General features: G+C 35.9%; 3 protein-coding genes and 1 non-coding gene across 5 annotated transcripts; 1 reads left to right on the top strand and 3 right to left on the bottom strand.

Annotated features, from left to right (window-relative positions):
- The first annotated feature begins 1,582 nt into the window (after positions 1-1,582).
- OST1 (Protein kinase superfamily protein) lies at positions 1,583-5,299 on the top strand. 2 transcript variants are annotated; one of them, XM_039031710.2, is made up of 9 exons: positions 1,583-2,313; positions 3,195-3,269; positions 3,346-3,447; positions 3,523-3,576; positions 3,695-3,787; positions 4,085-4,177; positions 4,315-4,419; positions 4,507-4,605; positions 4,702-5,299. In XM_039031710.2, the coding sequence occupies exons 1-9, from the start codon at positions 2,137-2,139 to the stop codon at positions 4,999-5,001; spliced, it is 1,098 nt and encodes a 365-aa protein (XP_038887638.1). In that variant the 5' UTR covers positions 1,583-2,136; the 3' UTR covers positions 5,002-5,299. The 2 variants fall into 2 exon arrangements, with proteins under 2 accessions (XP_038887638.1, XP_038887637.1); XM_039031709.1 differs by having other exon boundaries at positions 1,641-2,313; positions 3,346-3,576.
- A 19-nt stretch (positions 5,300-5,318) lies between these two features.
- On the bottom strand, positions 5,319-12,030 carry LOC120077735 (uncharacterized). Its single transcript, XM_039031708.2, has 7 exons — positions 11,600-12,030; positions 8,227-8,303; positions 7,952-8,137; positions 7,776-7,871; positions 7,632-7,703; positions 6,795-6,911; positions 5,319-6,282 (listed from the first exon to the last, which is right to left on the bottom strand). The coding sequence occupies exons 1-7, from the start codon at positions 11,808-11,810 to the stop codon at positions 5,476-5,478; spliced, it is 1,566 nt and encodes a 521-aa protein (XP_038887636.1). The 5' UTR covers positions 11,811-12,030; the 3' UTR covers positions 5,319-5,475.
- LOC120078859 (U6 spliceosomal RNA) lies at positions 9,344-9,444 on the bottom strand. Its single transcript, XR_005482139.1, has one exon. It is a non-coding gene; the product is annotated as a U6 spliceosomal RNA (small nuclear RNA).
- A 775-nt stretch (positions 12,031-12,805) lies between the features above and the next one.
- Positions 12,806-17,148, bottom strand: EMB1273 (embryo defective 1273). Its single transcript, XM_039033136.2, has 4 exons — positions 16,856-17,148; positions 15,164-15,583; positions 14,033-14,287; positions 12,806-13,198 (listed from the first exon to the last, which is right to left on the bottom strand). The coding sequence occupies exons 1-3, from the start codon at positions 16,940-16,942 to the stop codon at positions 14,063-14,065; spliced, it is 732 nt and encodes a 243-aa protein (XP_038889064.1). The 5' UTR covers positions 16,943-17,148; the 3' UTR covers positions 12,806-13,198; positions 14,033-14,062.
- Positions 17,149-17,450: the final 302 nt, after the last annotated feature.

The raw sequence follows: 17,450 nt of genomic DNA on the forward strand, positions 1-17,450 counted from the left end.
TCATTTGATTAAAATTTATCAAATGTTTTCTATTGTGAAAATTAACAAAATCTCAAATCAACTAATTTGTAGGATTTAAAGATATTGAATTACAATAAAGAAAAAATGATCTCACAATCTGAGGTAAAAATAAAAACAAATCACAATTAATACAAATTAAAAGACAAAGAAAACATCTAAACACGTAGATAAAAAATTCACACAACACACTTCAAGAAAACAGGTCTCTCCAACGAAGAGATTGCAGTTAAATGTTAAAGAAACTATTAAAAAAAATAATAAAATTTGTTAATATGATAAAACCTTCATGTTATTTGTCACCATCAACAATTAACTTGTTACGAAGTTAAATTGTCGCTAGCTACTTGAGCATAAATCAAATTGACCCTGGAAAATTATTGGAGGCTAGAACAATGCATTTTTTACTTTGTATCAAATGGTTAGAAACACATACAACCTGTGTATCGACATTATATAATATAAACCTTTTTAAAACTATAATCATTTAATTTTGGTTTAAAGATACTTTTAGTCTCTAAACTTGTATAAAAGTAATTATTTAGCCTTTGAACTTTAGTTGGTAACGATCTAGTCATATACTTTCAAAGCTATAACAATTTTTGGCCTCATTTGGAAACGATATGGGTTTAATTTTTAGCCCCATTTTGAACTTTAGTTGAGATTAAATAGTGTCTATAGATTTAATTTTCAAAGCTATAACAATTTTTGGCCCTATTTGGAAACGATATGGGTTTTAAGTTTTTGGTTTAGAAAATTAAACCTATAGACACTATTTTCACTTCCAAATTTCTTTCTTTGTTATCTATTTTTTTACCAATAGTTTAGAAAAAAATGCAAAATTTTCAAAACTAAAAAAAAATAGCTTTTAAAAATTTGATTTTACTTTTTGAATCTGGCTATGAATTCAACCATCGTATTTAAGAAAGATGCAAATCATGATAGAAAAATAGGAAGAAATAGACTTAATTTTCAAAAATAAAAAAATAAAAAATAAAATGGTTACCAAAACCTTAGTTTTTATACCCATTTAATCTCTATCATGAAAAATCTCTTCAAAACTAAGTGTCAACTTTTATCACGTAACCAATTAATTTTTTAGTTTTTGAAAACACTTTGATTCTCGATCTCCTTTTCGGTTTACATGTGTAAGAAATTTCATTAAATCTTAATAATACTTTTACATTAAGAACTAAATTATTACAAATCGTAAAATATATAGATTAAAATATTATTTATTAAAATTGAAGAACTAAATTGTTACAGATTTGAATAGATTTGAATATATATAGATGTAAATCATTATCAACTAAAATTTTCACTATTATTTATTAAAATTGAAGGATTAAATCGTTACCGATTTAAATATACAGACTAAATCATTATCAATTTTGTTGAGACTAAATCCTGAGACTCACCCAATTAAGAAGGGCATAATTTTACATTCATAGATTCAAGCCCATAAAAACCACAACTAGTTAGACAAAGCCATTTATTTCCATGGGCCTATGATGGCCCATAGAGGCCCATGAATAATAAAAGATAGGGAAAAAGGAGGGTAGTTAAGTCATTTGAGTCAAAGTTTCACTGAGTTTTAGAGGATAAAAATGGCAGCATCATCATTTCATCATCTTCTTCACCCACTGAATTTTTCTTTAAAGGAAGAAAGAGAAAAGAAATAACTCCAATTCCTTATGCTCAGAAGAGATTTTTGGAGCTGAAAGAAAAGCCCCATTAGACAGAGAGAGAGAGAGAAAGAAAGAGAGAAAAATTTTAGTTCGATTCACGAGTTCTGATCATCTTCTTCATCATCATCATCATCATCACCGCCTCTTTTCAGAAACCCTAGAAACCCCGATTGATTGAATTTTTACTTGAAGGAGACAGATATAAAGGAATTTTCTCAGTGTGATTTATAATAATTTCTCTGCTGATAAGGCCAGTAGGTTTGGTGAACTTTCACGTGCTCTGTTTTTTCCCTTCCATTTTCACTGGCTCTCCTCTCGCCACATCAATCAATTTCTTTCTTCTTCTTCCTTCTCCATTTTGTTTTTCTTTTACGTATTGCTTCGGGATTTCTTTCGCTACGACAAGCGTTTCATATAATAGCGATAAGAGATGGATCGGTCGGCACTCACTGTTGGACCGGGAATGGACATTCCGATCATGCACGATAGCGATCGTTATGAGCTTGTGCGCGACATTGGCTCTGGAAACTTTGGAATTGCTAGATTGATGAGGGATAAGCAGACTGGAGAGCTCGTTGCCGTCAAGTACATCGAGAGAGGTGAGAAGGTTAGTCAGCTGTTAACTGCCATTGCTATATATTATGTCATCTCTGGAAATTTCTCTGAATTTGAGTGAGGATTGTTCCTTCCACCCTTCTTTGATTTTCGTGAATTAGGCTGAATAATTGGAACCTGCTTCTAATAGTATACATTTTACGTGTTTCTTGTGTTTAGATTTGTAGAATTGCTTGGAGATGGTTTTCTTTTGTTCTTGTTGTTGATTTGAGAGAATTGTAGTTCTTTCTTTGTACTACAATTCTGAAGACACCTGAAGTTTTGTTTCTTTTGTTCTTGTTTGTGATATTTTTAAATTTCATTTCTAATCTTTCAAGTCTTTACCATTTCCGTCAATCACTATCAATTTATAATATGGGTTATGAGATTTAGTATGACAAAAGATGTTGTACGTTAACATTGAAAGAATAACAGATTTACGATTTGAATATAAATCACTTAAATGACAGAGAACATGGAAATGCCATACATATAATGTAGAAGTTAGATAAATTAACAAACATTAGTATATTATGAATTTCAAGACATTTAATTATTAGTATTATTTTTTAGAATATTACAACACGTGGAGGTGAGGAAATGCCTTAATCTTTGAGTTATGATCATGTTATCTGAGAGTTGTCTTGTACACAATATCTGTAAATTTAGTTTTAATTATTTGAATTTAATGTAAAGAGATGATTAAAAATGATCAGTAACTTAATTTGTAAATATGTATAATTTTTTTATAGATATGGAATCCTATTTAGGGGGAAAAAGGTGCTAGCAACAGGGTTAGTTTAGTGACAACATGTAAGCAAATGCATACAATATTTAACTATAATCAAAATTCTTCATCACATGGTGATTTACCAGTTCCATTCCATTTGACAGATAGATGCGAATGTGAAGCGGGAGATAATAAACCACAGATCTTTAAGGCATCCGAACATTGTCAGATTCAAAGAGGTTTGTTTTATCCTTAAATTTGGCTTCATCCTTATCCAGGCAGAATGTTTTCACCAAATGTATGACATGGAAACAGGTGATCTTGACCCCAACCCATCTTGCAATTGTGATGGAATATGCATCTGGAGGAGAGCTCTTTGAACGGATCTGTAATGCCGGACGGTTCAGCGAGGATGAGGTTTCTTTTAGATGCATAAAAATTCTTGATTTAGAATCTCCTACCATCGTTACCTTAAGTTACATCGATCTGCAGGCACGTTTCTTCTTCCAGCAACTTATATCTGGTGTCAGCTATTGTCATGCAATGGTATGTAAATAATTTCTATTTTGTGTCTTTATCATTTCCTTTGTGCCCCCAGAAGCGCAAATCGCTGCTACAAATACAGGAATTTAAGTAATTGTTATTCTTTACTCATTTTCTGCAGCAAGTATGTCATCGTGATTTGAAATTGGAGAATACATTACTGGATGGAAGTCCTGCTCCTCGTTTGAAGATTTGTGATTTTGGATACTCAAAGGTAGACCTTGCTTCTTGTGTTTCTGTGCAAATGCTTCCTTAATCTTGAATTAAGTTAGATACTAACGATGACCCATCTTGTAGGGACTAAAATTTTAAGATAGTTTGAACTTGTATACTTGTGACAATAATAAACTATTCCACTACATATCCTGTGTTTTACTTGATGGGATCTTGTTCATTGTGGAATAGAAAACTTAGTTGATTCAACTGTATTTGTATTGTTTCCGTTGTTTGTTCTGGCATCTAGTTCTATCTTCTTTTGCTTGCACATTCTGATTTGGTGTCTTCCTTTCAGTCTTCTGTGCTGCATTCACAGCCAAAATCAACGGTTGGCACCCCTGCATATATTGCTCCTGAGGTGTTACTTAAGAAAGAGTATGATGGCAAGGTAATGTTATGGCTATCCCATCTTCTACCTAAAGTTACAAGATAATGCATATACGCATCAATATGCCGTTCTATGTCATGATGTGTTTTAAGGTTTGAGATTTTCTCTTTTTTGTGTACATCGATGGTGCATTTCAGATTGCGGACGTGTGGTCATGTGGGGTGACCTTATACGTCATGTTGGTTGGTGCATACCCCTTTGAGGACCCCGAGGATCCAAAAAACTTTCGCAAAACAATTCAGGTAAATAGGGTCTAGACTCGCTGAATTTTATAGTTTTAAGTCCAATATTTTATTTTTGGGGTTATAACATTTGATTGTTTGTTGCAGCGAATCCTGAATGTACAGTACTCAATTCCTGATTATGTTCTTATCTCTCCCGAGTGTCGCCATCTGATCTCTAGAATTTTTGTTGCCGACCCAACTAAGGTTAGACTCTAGAATCTTGTTTCACATTCCTTTCTAAATGGCCGATAAAGTTCCATTATGACATGATTTGATGTTAACTAAAATCACCTGGGATAGAGGATTACAATTCCGGAGATAAGAAATCATGAGTGGTTTCTGAAGAATCTTCCAGCTGATCTCGTAGACGAAAAGGCAATGAACAACCAATACGAAGAGCCAGATCAACCAATGCAAACCAGTGAAGAAATCATGCAGATAATAGCTGAAGCTGGCCTTCCGGCTGCCGGGACACAGAGTCTCAACCAATACCTTACTGGCAGCCTTGATATCGATGATGAGATGGAGGATGACGAAGAGAGTGATCCTGATCTTGATCTTGATATCGACAGCAGTGGAGAAGTTGTCTATGCAATGTAATTGTTAATAGGATTGAAAGGAGTAAACACGCATAGTAGCACACGCTTGGACAATGAAAGCTGGAGAGATCTCGAGGCCATTGGATAGAGGTTTTATCAATAGAATTGTGAACCGAGTCAGTGAATCCATCTGTTCCTATATATAGCTTTTCTCTGGTTTGGGGTTTTATTGATTATCACCTTTTACAAAGTGCTGTCTGTATAATTTGTCTATCACCTTACACGCACACTCCCCATGTTCAACAGTTGTAAATTTTCTGTAGCAAATATTTGAACTGCTTGTCGATCCTTTGTTTTCACATCTGCATCCAATAAATATGAATAGGAAAGATAGTAAAATTCGCATTTAATGAGTGAAATTCATTACAGAGGTTCTAAAATGACTCTTAAAATATGTTATATCTATATCAGTTATAAAAAATGCACGACGAACAAAAATAGCCTTTGATATAACTACACGCGACCTGCTCCATGATCAACTTCCTGAATCGGCAGTTTCTGCAGAGCTTTGCCCTCCGTTCGAATTTCCATCTCCAGATGTTTCAACTCTGCGAACTGATGGTAGTTGTGATTGGTTTTGAGCCACTGTCTGTGGAGGAACCGGAGCCGAGGGGGTTACTCCCTGAGAATACACGCCTGGTGGAGAAGGGTACACACTCTGCCCATACACAGGAGGCTGTGCATGTCCCCCGCTAACGATTTGATAAGACCCAGACTGGTCATTTGCTGCCTGAGGAAGCGACTGGGTCGGGTCGGTTGGGTAAGTCCAGTACCCAGTGGAAACTTGGTATGCTGCACCGGGATATATACCTTCAGAGGTTCCATTTGTTGGTGGCAGAGCAGGTGGTGGACCTCCTGAGTTAAGGTACATGTTCTGCTGATCATAACTCGGTGGAATCTGGCCTGAGAAATTTTGGCCATAACTTGGTGCTTGTTGGGAGTAGCTTTGATCATAACCACTTGAGGCTGGCTGACCATAGCTATAGTCATGATATGGAGGAGGAGCTGATCCGACCTGAGACTGTTGGCCATAGTAATTATATCCTGTACTTTGGTCTGATGGCTGAATGGTCGATTGATTCGCCTGATCCCAGCTTCCTACTTGAGTTGGATAGTTGCTATAATACGGTGGCCCCGGAGGCGGGGGATAGGTTCCTGGTGCATATCCATATTGAGGCGGTGGCTGCTGCTGCTGCAATGGAGGTTGTCCAGCTTGAGACCAATTGTTGGCAGGCGGGTAAGTCGGTTGCGCATAGCTAGTAGTTTCAGATACCAAACGTTTCTACAGAGAGGGAGCATAATCAACATTTAAAGTGTATGCCAATCTCTTCAAAAAAATGAAATAAATCCTTCAGCACTCTTATTGAGGGACACGAGAACAATTTGCAGTTGAACTTAGCTAAAAGACGAGCCAAATGTTCAAAAACGCTTGCCAAGAAAATTACAAAAAGCAAATCACTAGATCCATTAGTTAGAGGTACTAAATAAATTAAACAAATATATTGTTTTAAAATTAATTGGACCAAACGTAGAGAAATATACTATGGATTTTCATGCACAGTCCAGATTCTCAATCAGGCATCAGACATGTTAATATAACAGATAAACGAACCACAGGAAGCTCAGCAGAAAATTAGTAAAGCCAGAAAAAATCAGGATCATAGCTTAGAAAAAAAGTTGACAGTTCAGATGTTATTTGCTCATGCTCCATTTAGAACTTTAGGAACTAGGAAAGGAAATCATCCTCTGATAAAAAAAACATGCAAAGAACAATACAGGTACCTGAGGACTTACCCCACTTATGACTTCGTTAATCAGCTCTTTGGCTGACTCAATCTGCTCCTTCAGCCCATTAATATAAACACTTCTCTCTGTTGATGTATCTCCAGGAGGGAGGTGCAACGGGATAATCTGTAAAATGATTAATAGCATTCCGGATTAAGATACCCGGCATGACCTTGCATATTGGGTTCCAAATGAAGAAGCAAAAGCACATTTAGTATTAAGAGTACAATGTGAACAGTGCAATGAGCCATATAATGTCGTCCTAAGGGCTAAGACGACCAAGCTAAGACAACTAAGCAATTTTGAATTTTTTTAATACAAACCCGTCTGCACTCTTCAGAGTGGGGGATAAACAGAGTTAAGGAAACTAAGATGTTGGAATGATGAGATGGAGATTTTTGTTTTCCTTTAAGTACTCATTTCTATCAAATTCAAAAGTTGAAGAGAGAAGAGAAGGAAAACAATATGTGACATCGAACCATTCTGACAAGTCAAAGTTACAAATCTAACAAAACTAAAGGATGTGTTTGGTCCAAGGAGTTGAGAGGTAGGAGTTGGGAATTAGGAGTTGTGAACTCTACTCCTTGTTTGGTCTAAGGAGTTTGTGGGTCCTACTACTAGAAAACATCAATTTTATACCTTATCAACTTCTTACATGGTGGGCCCCAAAAGTTCACAACTCCTTGGAGCTCACTATTCCACTTTTTGCCCCCAAACTCCCCCAAACAGATTTGAACAGTATATTCCTTCACAGTTGCTAATTTTAGAAATGGCTGTTTTTCGTCCAGCGATAATTGCATTCGAAACAGTTCAGTAGTCTCTAGTTCACACATGTTAAAATAATACCTGAACACGAGCAGCTGACTTGCTCTGTATACTCTTTATAGTTTCACCTCCCTTTCCAATGACAAGTGCAACCTATAAACAAGATTATTATCATAATATTAGCTTTACCTTCAAGGGTAGATAAAACACAATGAAAGCAATTACCTTATTATTAGGAATCTTCATTACAAACTGCTCAACTCCAGGTTGACTTGAGTTCATTGCCTGATTTGTGGTTGAGGCAGAACCCCCAGAATCTGCCTGTTACATTAAGGTGCCTAAATTAGCTTCACATTCCAAAACAAAAGTTGACAATGATAGCATTCTAATCAGTGCTTTACCTCCGCAATTACTTCATTGATAAGCTGTTCTGCCCTGCTAACTTGTTCTGAAGTTCCCATTAATTCGACATCCCTAGTCAAAGACTGTGGATCAGCTTCAAAATCTCTAGTGATCTGGATTTTAGCCCCTGATTGAAGTTGAAGGTATTTGATTGTTTCTCCACCTTTCCCAATAATCAATCCAACCTACAAACAGATTTGGGGGGAAAAATCACCTTTGTCAGCAGTAGTCAAATGGTAATCTATCTGACAAACAAGATGGCAAAACCAAGTACCTTAATATTTGGAATATTTATTTTCTTACTCGTAGTTTGAAAACCATGATATTGACCTGCTTGAGCACCAGAAGAAACTGAACACTAGAAAGTTAGCAAAATCTAGCATGGGAAATTTGTGTTTCTTTTCAATAGAAAGTGTAACTATAAGTTTCAGTATTTAAAGAATACAAAAAGCAGCGTGAATCTCAAGGATGCCCAAGCATGTTGACATGTCTTAATGCAAGAAGTGAACACGACATGAAGCAAAGTTATTTGAGTATGATTAATAAAACCAGAACTATTAAGCATATTAAACATGCCAAAAAAGAATCTCAAGTAACAGGCAATAATTATGGAATTGAGACTACATCAATGTCATAGTTATACGTCTAAAAACTAATACAATTAGTTCTTTGTAAAGAAGAGTTACACAATCCATTATTGTAGACAAACAAACATAGAAGAAAAGGAAAAAAAATAAAGGATTTTCAGTGACAAACCCAGAGAGATTGTACAATATACAGCCTCAAATTGAAGAATCATTTATATTATTTTTTAAACTACTATGCTTTTGTTGTTGAATAAAGAAACAGATATTCTTTGTCTATACTACATGAAGGTATTAAGGAAATCCAACAAGAACAATTTCTCTTTGCTAGATCTATAACATCAACCCACCCACTAATCTTGTCGTTGAACACAATTGTTTCCTTCTGTTCATAAAACTCCATAAGCCTACCTCAATAGTCAATAGTGTTAAGGATCTTTGTCTTCTTTTTTACCGTGGCCGCAAACCAATTATGAAATGTTTTAGTTATAGTTGAATGGAAGGATGATTGTAGATTGAAGCTCTCACAGAAGAAAGGAACTTACAATCAGGTTTAGGAATAAAGACTTCAAGAAGAGGTTATCTGAATTCTAAATGTTCCATATTCTTCTATCTTCATCCTGTCAAAGCCTCAAAATCTTCCATTTCTGCCTCCAACAAGTTCCTTCTAGCAGTGATGTTGCACAAAAAAGTCTCACCATCCAACACATTGCAACTAACCAATTTCTTGTTGTACCAACTACATAGATAATCACCATTAATCAGGAATTGAGTAGTGACTAGCTCCTATACAATCCAAACATCAACCAAAAAGGAGGTCTCCTATCATTCCTAATTTTATTCCTTGCGTAGGGCCCATGCTAATCTTCTCTATATCGTTCCAAAAAACCTTCGCAAGTGACAACTTAGTTTCGTTCAGAGGTGTAAGTGGTTCGATTCGGGCTAGTTTGAGTGTCAAACCAAAACCACCGCCATATTTGTTAAGAAAATCAGAAAACTGAACCGAAACCGTAAAGATACACAACCAAACCGCTCTAAACCAACAAACTGGTGGTTTATTTGACTCCATCTGGCGGTTTACCCCTTGTATAACTACAGTGGCGTGCAGGCTAGGCCTAGACCATGGGTTATGTTGGACAGAAGGAAAATCAGTAATACATACCAAAAAGTATACTTACGGGAATCAACACAAGACCCAAAGGTTAAAGGGCGCTTTTTTAACCAGCTATACCACCATCATGTTTTGAAATTCAGTAAGATTATATATACCCACGGACACAAACACACATATTATACAATTGGTCGGTTCGGGGCATATTCAGTTCATACTTGGTAACCCCACAACCAACTGAATAATTTCGATTTTTCTTATTTCAATAATTAAACTGATTTTAACCCGAACCGACAGTCACTTCAGTCAGTTTAATCAGTTTTCATTTGCACTCCTAGTTTCCTTATAGACCAACAAGGGGGTCTTCCACTGTGAAATAAGCTCCAATGAGCTGTCTTCTTTTTCTCACTCGATCTATAGCTTTACGTTGCCCCATTTATATCATTTGATTTCTATGCAAAATCATTTTATGGCCGATGTCTTTGTTCTCTCTGGGAGCTCTCCTTTATCACTTTGTTTTCATCATTTGTTGCCCAATGGGTAAATGACACATGACATGGCTCTCTTATCACTTGTTGAGGAGTTTGAGCTTAGAACGGGAGAAGGGATATTTGCCTTTGGAGTCCTGCCCCTATTGTGGGCTTTTCTGTAGCTCGTTTTTTCACTGCTTGTTCAACCATTTTCCTTTTGGTGAATTTTTTTTTTCGTTTTTGTGGAAGGTGTTACACTTTATATTGGATTATGATTTATGAGGAAACTACTCTCTTTGGTCAGGTCATTTCGTTGCATTCTTTGTCGGAAGGCGGAGGAAGACCTAGACAATATCCTTTGGAGCTACACTTTATACTGAATTATGATGTAGCTATTGCTTGCATTTTTGCTTTTAGGTTTCCAGACACCAAAATTACAGGAAGATGATCAAGAAGTTACTTCGCCATTCACCGCTTCAATAAAAGGGGAGGTTTCTGTGGAAAGCCAAGTTTGTGTGATGTTGTGGGGTTTGTGGAGGAAGGAACAGTAGAACCTTTAGAGTGGAGATGGGCCCTTATGACGTATGGTCCCTCGCTAGATTCTATGTATCTTTACCATTTTTTTTGTAACTACTTGATTGGAGTACCTTTCTTCAGTGGAACTTCCTTTTGTGAGCTAGTTCTTTTGGATACCCTTCTATTGTTTCATATATGTTCTCAAGTTTTGGTTCCTTATTATTATTTTTTTTTAGAAAAAAGGTCAGCTACCTTTTGTGTACCAACCTGTTTTCTCTCTCCCATATTTGCTTCAAATGATCACAAAACACAAGCAAGATTGATCCAAAAGATCCCCAAGCTTGAGGCCGACTTGTAAAAACATGGTACTACGTATTGTTAAACGTGAAAGGGAAATTTCCATTTGCATTAAACCACATGTTCCCATAAAGAGAGAGACTACAATAAGAAGCATGCCTACACCATAAGGCTCTAATCAGTACAAACTCCATAATTCTCTCCAAAATTGATTTCTCAACCCTTGGATAAGATGGCCGATGAATTGATGTCACCCCCACAAATTAGACAAACTTTAAAACAAGATTTGATATGATAAACCGTGAGAAAGCTTCTTCGAACTTTCATCACAAAAACTACCCTTTTGTTTCACAAAATGACTCCTCTCGGTGCCCAAGAGGACTCCATAAAGGCCCACTCCAATTCCCTTTTGTCCAACAAATTAAACAAGTTAATAGTTCATCCATATACCCAACTTAGGCATAATTTTATGCTACCAAAGCAGTCTAAATCCAACCACAAATGAGTAAAAGAAAAAAAAAAACTAAACTCAAAAGCATAAATAGACAAGCAGAACATTATCTTAACCTAATTTCTTATTCAAGCAAAAAAAAAAAAAAAAAAGGAAAAAAAAAAAAGAAAAAAGAAAACCCTAGATGCAAAGGAATTGAAGATATTTCTAAGGCTTACCAGGAAATGTCGAGGAGGATAATGGTGGGTTTTGTGGCGCAGGGGCGGTAGCGGGGGATTCGTACTCAAAACGAGGGCGTTTGGACTCGGCATTGCTAACTAGCTTAGCAACGATTTCCTGAGCTTTTTGCTTAGCCAATTGAATATTCTCTTCGAGCTTGCGCTTGTTAGTGTCCGAGTGAAGCTCTTCGCCATCCTCGTGGTCTTTCATGGCGGTCGGAATGATGGAAAATCCGCAGAGACTGAAAAAGGGGGTTTCAAAATTCAGTGTGGTGTTGGTGGAAAAGGGAAAATGGCGCGGCCGGGAGTGGAGGGGTTTGTTACGACGAACGGTGGTAGGGCTTTTAAAACCAAATTGGATTCCAAAAGTCTTTCTTCCAAAGTCAACCTTTTCTCAAGTTTAGAGATTTGTAACATGCACATTCCAACATACATGAGTAGATAAATATCCATTTTTATTCTACTAAAAAAATATATCCATCGTTGAGTTGATGATTCGATCTCACTTTCGTCATTGTAGAACTAAAAGACAAAAATATAAGATTTGAATACGAGTTTAAACCATGATGGTGGTTAGATTACTTTCACATTTTTTAGATGCAAAAGATCATTCTATAAATTTGTGTTAATGTTAGAATAACACGAATTACAATTTTGTAAATTTATGTTGACATAGGGATAGTTCAACTAATTGCAACATTATTTACGTTGAAGTCAAGGCTTGATCTCCTCTACCATATTGTAAAAAAAACATTATTTACCTTTCTAAAAAATCAAAGATTCAAATTATCTTGATACATTCAAACATTCAAGTTTAATCTATGCAATTTAGAAAAAAAAATCTTAAAATCATTTTTTTATCAACTTTTAAGTTCAAATACTACTTTAGTCCTGTAGTCATCTCGAGTTATTTTTATCTAAAAAGAAATTAGGTTAAGGCAATGTTTTGCTTGTCTATTTTATGCTTTTGAGTTTAGTTCGTACCTGAATTAAAATTGAAATTTTGAAAATATATGAACTAAAATTAAACAAACTTCAAAGTATAGAAACCAAATTGGTATTTTCACCAATATTTTTTTATGCATCACTTACAATTCCCCCTTAATTCTCTAGGACGTGAAAAAGCTTTTGGGATGGATTACTTGGTTTAAAAAACCATTCATTCCACTTCTACACAGAAGATTAACCCCAAGATTATGGTCCATCTGAGCTAATAAAGATACCAATTACTATATCAATGGTCGAGGGTTCAATCTCTGTCCTGCAATGAACTAAAAAGAAAAAGAAAAAGAAAAAAGTTGTGGTGATGTGGGGTTGTTTTACAGTTGTTCTCACACACACCATCCTTACTAATTTTCTTAAAGTTTAGGAAGGAATTGAAGTGTAAACATGGCCTCCAAAGCTTTCTGTGCTACATGAAAGAAAGAAGGAAATTGGAAATACATTGGGTTTCATTTAAAGCTTAATCTGGAACTGTCCATCAGGAAAATGATCCTTCAATGAAAAAGAATCTGTCTCGTGCTATAAGAAGCTCTCGATCAGTTCGCTCGCTCACTTGCTCGATTGATCACTTCATTCTGATGAAGCCAGCAATGTCATCTGCACAAGAAAAAAGATAATTGATTGACAGCGTTTTAACAATGGAAAGAGAACAAGATTACAAGACATGCCAGGAAATCCTACATAGACAAGAGTGTAAAATTTCAAGCACGGAACAAATTGCATCTGCTAGTGCCAGAGCCAGATAATTGGATCTCATTACACAGATGTAAAACAATACAAATATGGTGGTGATGTTTATCGTGTTTCTGTTTAACCATTTGTTCTGGAACTATTTGATTCATCTCTTAGTTTGTATTTGTTACAATTCATCAATCAAGAACAAGAACCTTATTTAACAACAAATTCACGCGTAATCGATAACCGATATGAGAGACAAAACGAAAGAAGCCAAAGAAAACTAAGACAATATTGAAATATAAAAAATAAAGAACTACAGCCAACCTAAGTATTGTTCAACTGCTTAAAGCATAAACTGTCCGCTAGAGGTTCAGATCCCCAACCTCTGCATGTTTAACTCCAGATTTTATTTTAAAAAATAATTATTATAAAATAAAATTGTGGTACTTGGACCCTCCTTTTCTTAAGATCACTCGAACCTAAACCAACTAAATCAATCCATACATTTACGCTTTACCTTTTCCCACCCACAATAACAACTCTCCTAACTAATTATTGACATACCTTTGATACCCTACTAATATTGATTATTACCAATAACATTCCTATAAAATAGCTACTATTAAATTTGGCCTCAGTATTTGAGGTACCCAAGTCATAATTAGTCCTCAAATAGAGGCATGAGAATGAAATTAGACTCTAACAAGCATTGAGCTACAGTACTTTTTTCTCTCTCTCTCCTAGTAGTAATACCTGGTCCAATGTTCTCTATGCCTTTTTCAATTAATTCCTCTTCGTATCCAGGTGATTCTTGTTATGCTTCAATAACATTGATGTCTTTCGGGGTCTTCTAAACCAGAGAAACAAAGACCAGAAAGTTCTGAATAAACCTCCATTTGTGAAATGGGGAATGAATATGCGACCCCAATATGGATAGTATGGGCCAGGCAGTTTAATGAGAGTGAAGAATATTGCAATGGTGATCAAATGCCATGGGACTTCTAGATCCTGTAAAAGAGGGAAAAGGTGGTTAATAGAAAAGAACAAAACTTCTAACTTGTCACTCTATTTCAGAAAAACAAAACAAAACAGAAGAAAACAAAAAACAACAAAAACAATTACCATGCCTCAGCAATTTAATTGTTACGAAATGATCAGAAGAGGAATTCATCCGTGACTAAAAAGACAATGCCTCAGCAACCTACTAAATTTCCCCCACAGATCATTATTATTTAAGCACCTTGGAGAACAACACCCCAAAAGCCAGCTATTGAGGTGGGAAAGCCAAGTCACTTAAGCACCACATTGGTCATCCCATTCTAACCAATGTGGGACAAAGGTAGCTCATACTACCTTGGTTCCTAACATGCTACTTGACACTATAATTTAAGGTTTCCTCATAGACAATGTAGATTGTAGGAAACTAGAAGTCAATGAAGAACTTCAAACAGCTCTTTAAAATGTATTCTAGAGTGTGTTTCAAAGAAAAATAAGCAATGGGAAGACCAATAAAACATGTTTAAGCATTCCTAGCTTATAGCATTTCAAAAATGACTACCATTTCAAATGAAAAAAATGCTACAAAGACGACGAAGAACATGGAGGAGTTAACCAAAAGAAACAATAAGGAAAGTTACGAAAGAACACCTAAAATGAAATAACAAGTGCTACATCAGATAGTTGAAAAACTTGCCTCACACATAAATAAGAGTTATTTAACTAATCCATAAATAGTAGAAAACGTTATTATCAAAGCTTCAACAAGGATGACATAAAAACATAACTAAAATGGAGGATACAAGACCAATGATTTGTCTAAACCACCATGACGATCCATTCAACTAATGTCTTGAACATAATGAAGAGGTGATCCTGAACTCTTACCTTAAGAATTGGAGAGAGACTTAAAGCTGTCTGTCTCATGACCTCAGCAATGGAGAAGCCAATTATAAATGGAAATGGGACAATAAGAAGCTTCTTTTCATGAGCACAGTAGGACATCTCGCTAAGGGAGGTAACGACGAGTAATGGTACACACAAGTATTTGATAACCGTCAAGATGAGATCAGCAATAAGCTGGATGAAGTTATCCAATGCCTCATTCCAAGGGAAGCACTTCACTGGCTCTGGTGAGTTGTCCCAGAGCTGTTTTACCCTGTTCTTCAAACTATCCCAACTTACCCTTCCTGAATCATCTGATTGTCCTGCAGTCATATTCATAGCACAAGAGACCACAGATCTAGCATTCTGAAATCTTTTATGTGGTTCCAAACTCATTATGTGGCTGCATTCTGGTTTCCGACGCTACAGTAAGAATGAATTTTGTAAACAAATTGCTTGAGATAGCTTGACTCAACCAACAATGTCATGACGTATAAATTTGGATATATCAATTGGCGGGGGGGGTGGGTGGGGGTGGAAAGGCAACAGGGTAAGCAAAGCCTCAAGTCCGTTTGACAGTCAACAAGAAATGTTAAACACTGCACAAGCTAAAATTTAAAGGCAGAAGATATATTATCCATTCTTCATTGACTAAAATACCACTTCACCCACAAAAATTAGTCAACAAACTAGAGCAAATTCAATCATTTCAAATATTCTCATCTCCTTCTTCAACTGTTCAATCATTTCAAATATTCTCATACCACTTCACCCAGATAGTTTTAACACATATACCATTAATGTGGAATAAAGAGGAAATACCTAAGAAGCACGGATATAGATACGAGACACGGATACGATACAACACAGACACAACGACACATCAGATTTTAAAAATCTAGGACACAACACGACAAAGACACGTTTATAAAAATATATATCATTTTTATATCAAAAGAAAAATCAAAGTAAATAGATGATGCATTTATATGCTTAAAGAACTTAGTTTGATGTATTTTGCTCTCCAAATCTATTATTATTATCATATATGTGTCTTTAATCTACTCAACAAGTAGCTATGCATGTCAATCACATTTGTTACACTACCAAATGTCAGATACGTGTCCAATAAGTGTTGAGTGTCCAAGCGTCCGACACGTGTCAGATATGGACATGCTAATCAAACTAAAGTGTTTATGCTTCCTAGGGAAATACCATGACAGGAGTTTGAACTGAGAGCCCCTACCTTATCATCACATTCAAGTAACACTAAACCCAAAAATTTAAGCTAATCAGTTAGGATAAACTTGATCCTTCTATATATTCTCCACATGGATACACCCCTATGATAACTATCATCCGCACTTAGGATAAACTTGATCCTTCTATATATTCTCCACATGGTTACACTCCTATGATAACTATCATCCGCACTCTTCCCTCTTGAATGGTCCCTCCTTTCTTTCATGACAACACCATCTCCTTCAAATTGAGTTTTCAAATCACCATCACCCTCAAATTCATACCAGGGTTCTTCCATCAATTCAATCAAAAAAGTTTCTCAATTACCAATTAACTTCATCCACAATGGAAAACAAAACAAATGCATTCTCGAATTAAAACCCCACCCACTAACTCAAGCATGACAGAAAATTCTTCAGAAAGAGAAAAGGAAGAAAGGGTCGTCGAGCTTACACTGGGCGCTAGAAGAAGCGGGACGTGAAGGGCCATTTTAATGGAAGTTTGAAGGTGGGTGGGCGGAGAAAGAAGGTGGGTCGCCATAGCTGGCCTCAATCGAAGCTTTTTATGAATAAAACACAATTTTGATAGGAGGGTTTCTTCTTAGAAACCAAAAATTTCTGGGAGGATCAGCTCCAGCAAGACGCAAACCTGAACTTGGATAGAAAGGGTTTAAGATAGCGGGACCCAAATACGCTGCCGGCTCCCCCAGGGTAACAAGGAAGAATGCAAGCTTTTATTGGGGCTTTGTTTGAAAAATGGGTCATCTTATGTATTTAAACTATAAACTTGAATATGTGTTGAATTTAGGTCATGTTTACTTATGTAATCCATCAACTTAATTTGAAAAGTTGAGTCTCACTTATGACCTATTTAATTATGTTTGTGGTTATTTATCAATGTTCTATAATTATATTTGTAATGAAATATAGGTCTCACCATGAAATTCGTAATCAACAAACATAATTCTATTGCGGAAGTGAGAATCATCAATCTAATTACTTTGATTATTACGTGAGACGTATCTTCTTTTTTACTAATTTTTCATCAT

Source organism: Benincasa hispida, chromosome 5 (assembly GCF_027475165.1).
Source record: "Benincasa hispida cultivar pf3 chromosome 5, pf3_genome.v1.1, whole genome shotgun sequence".
Classification (NCBI taxonomy): domain Eukaryota; kingdom Viridiplantae; phylum Streptophyta; class Magnoliopsida; order Cucurbitales; family Cucurbitaceae; genus Benincasa; species Benincasa hispida.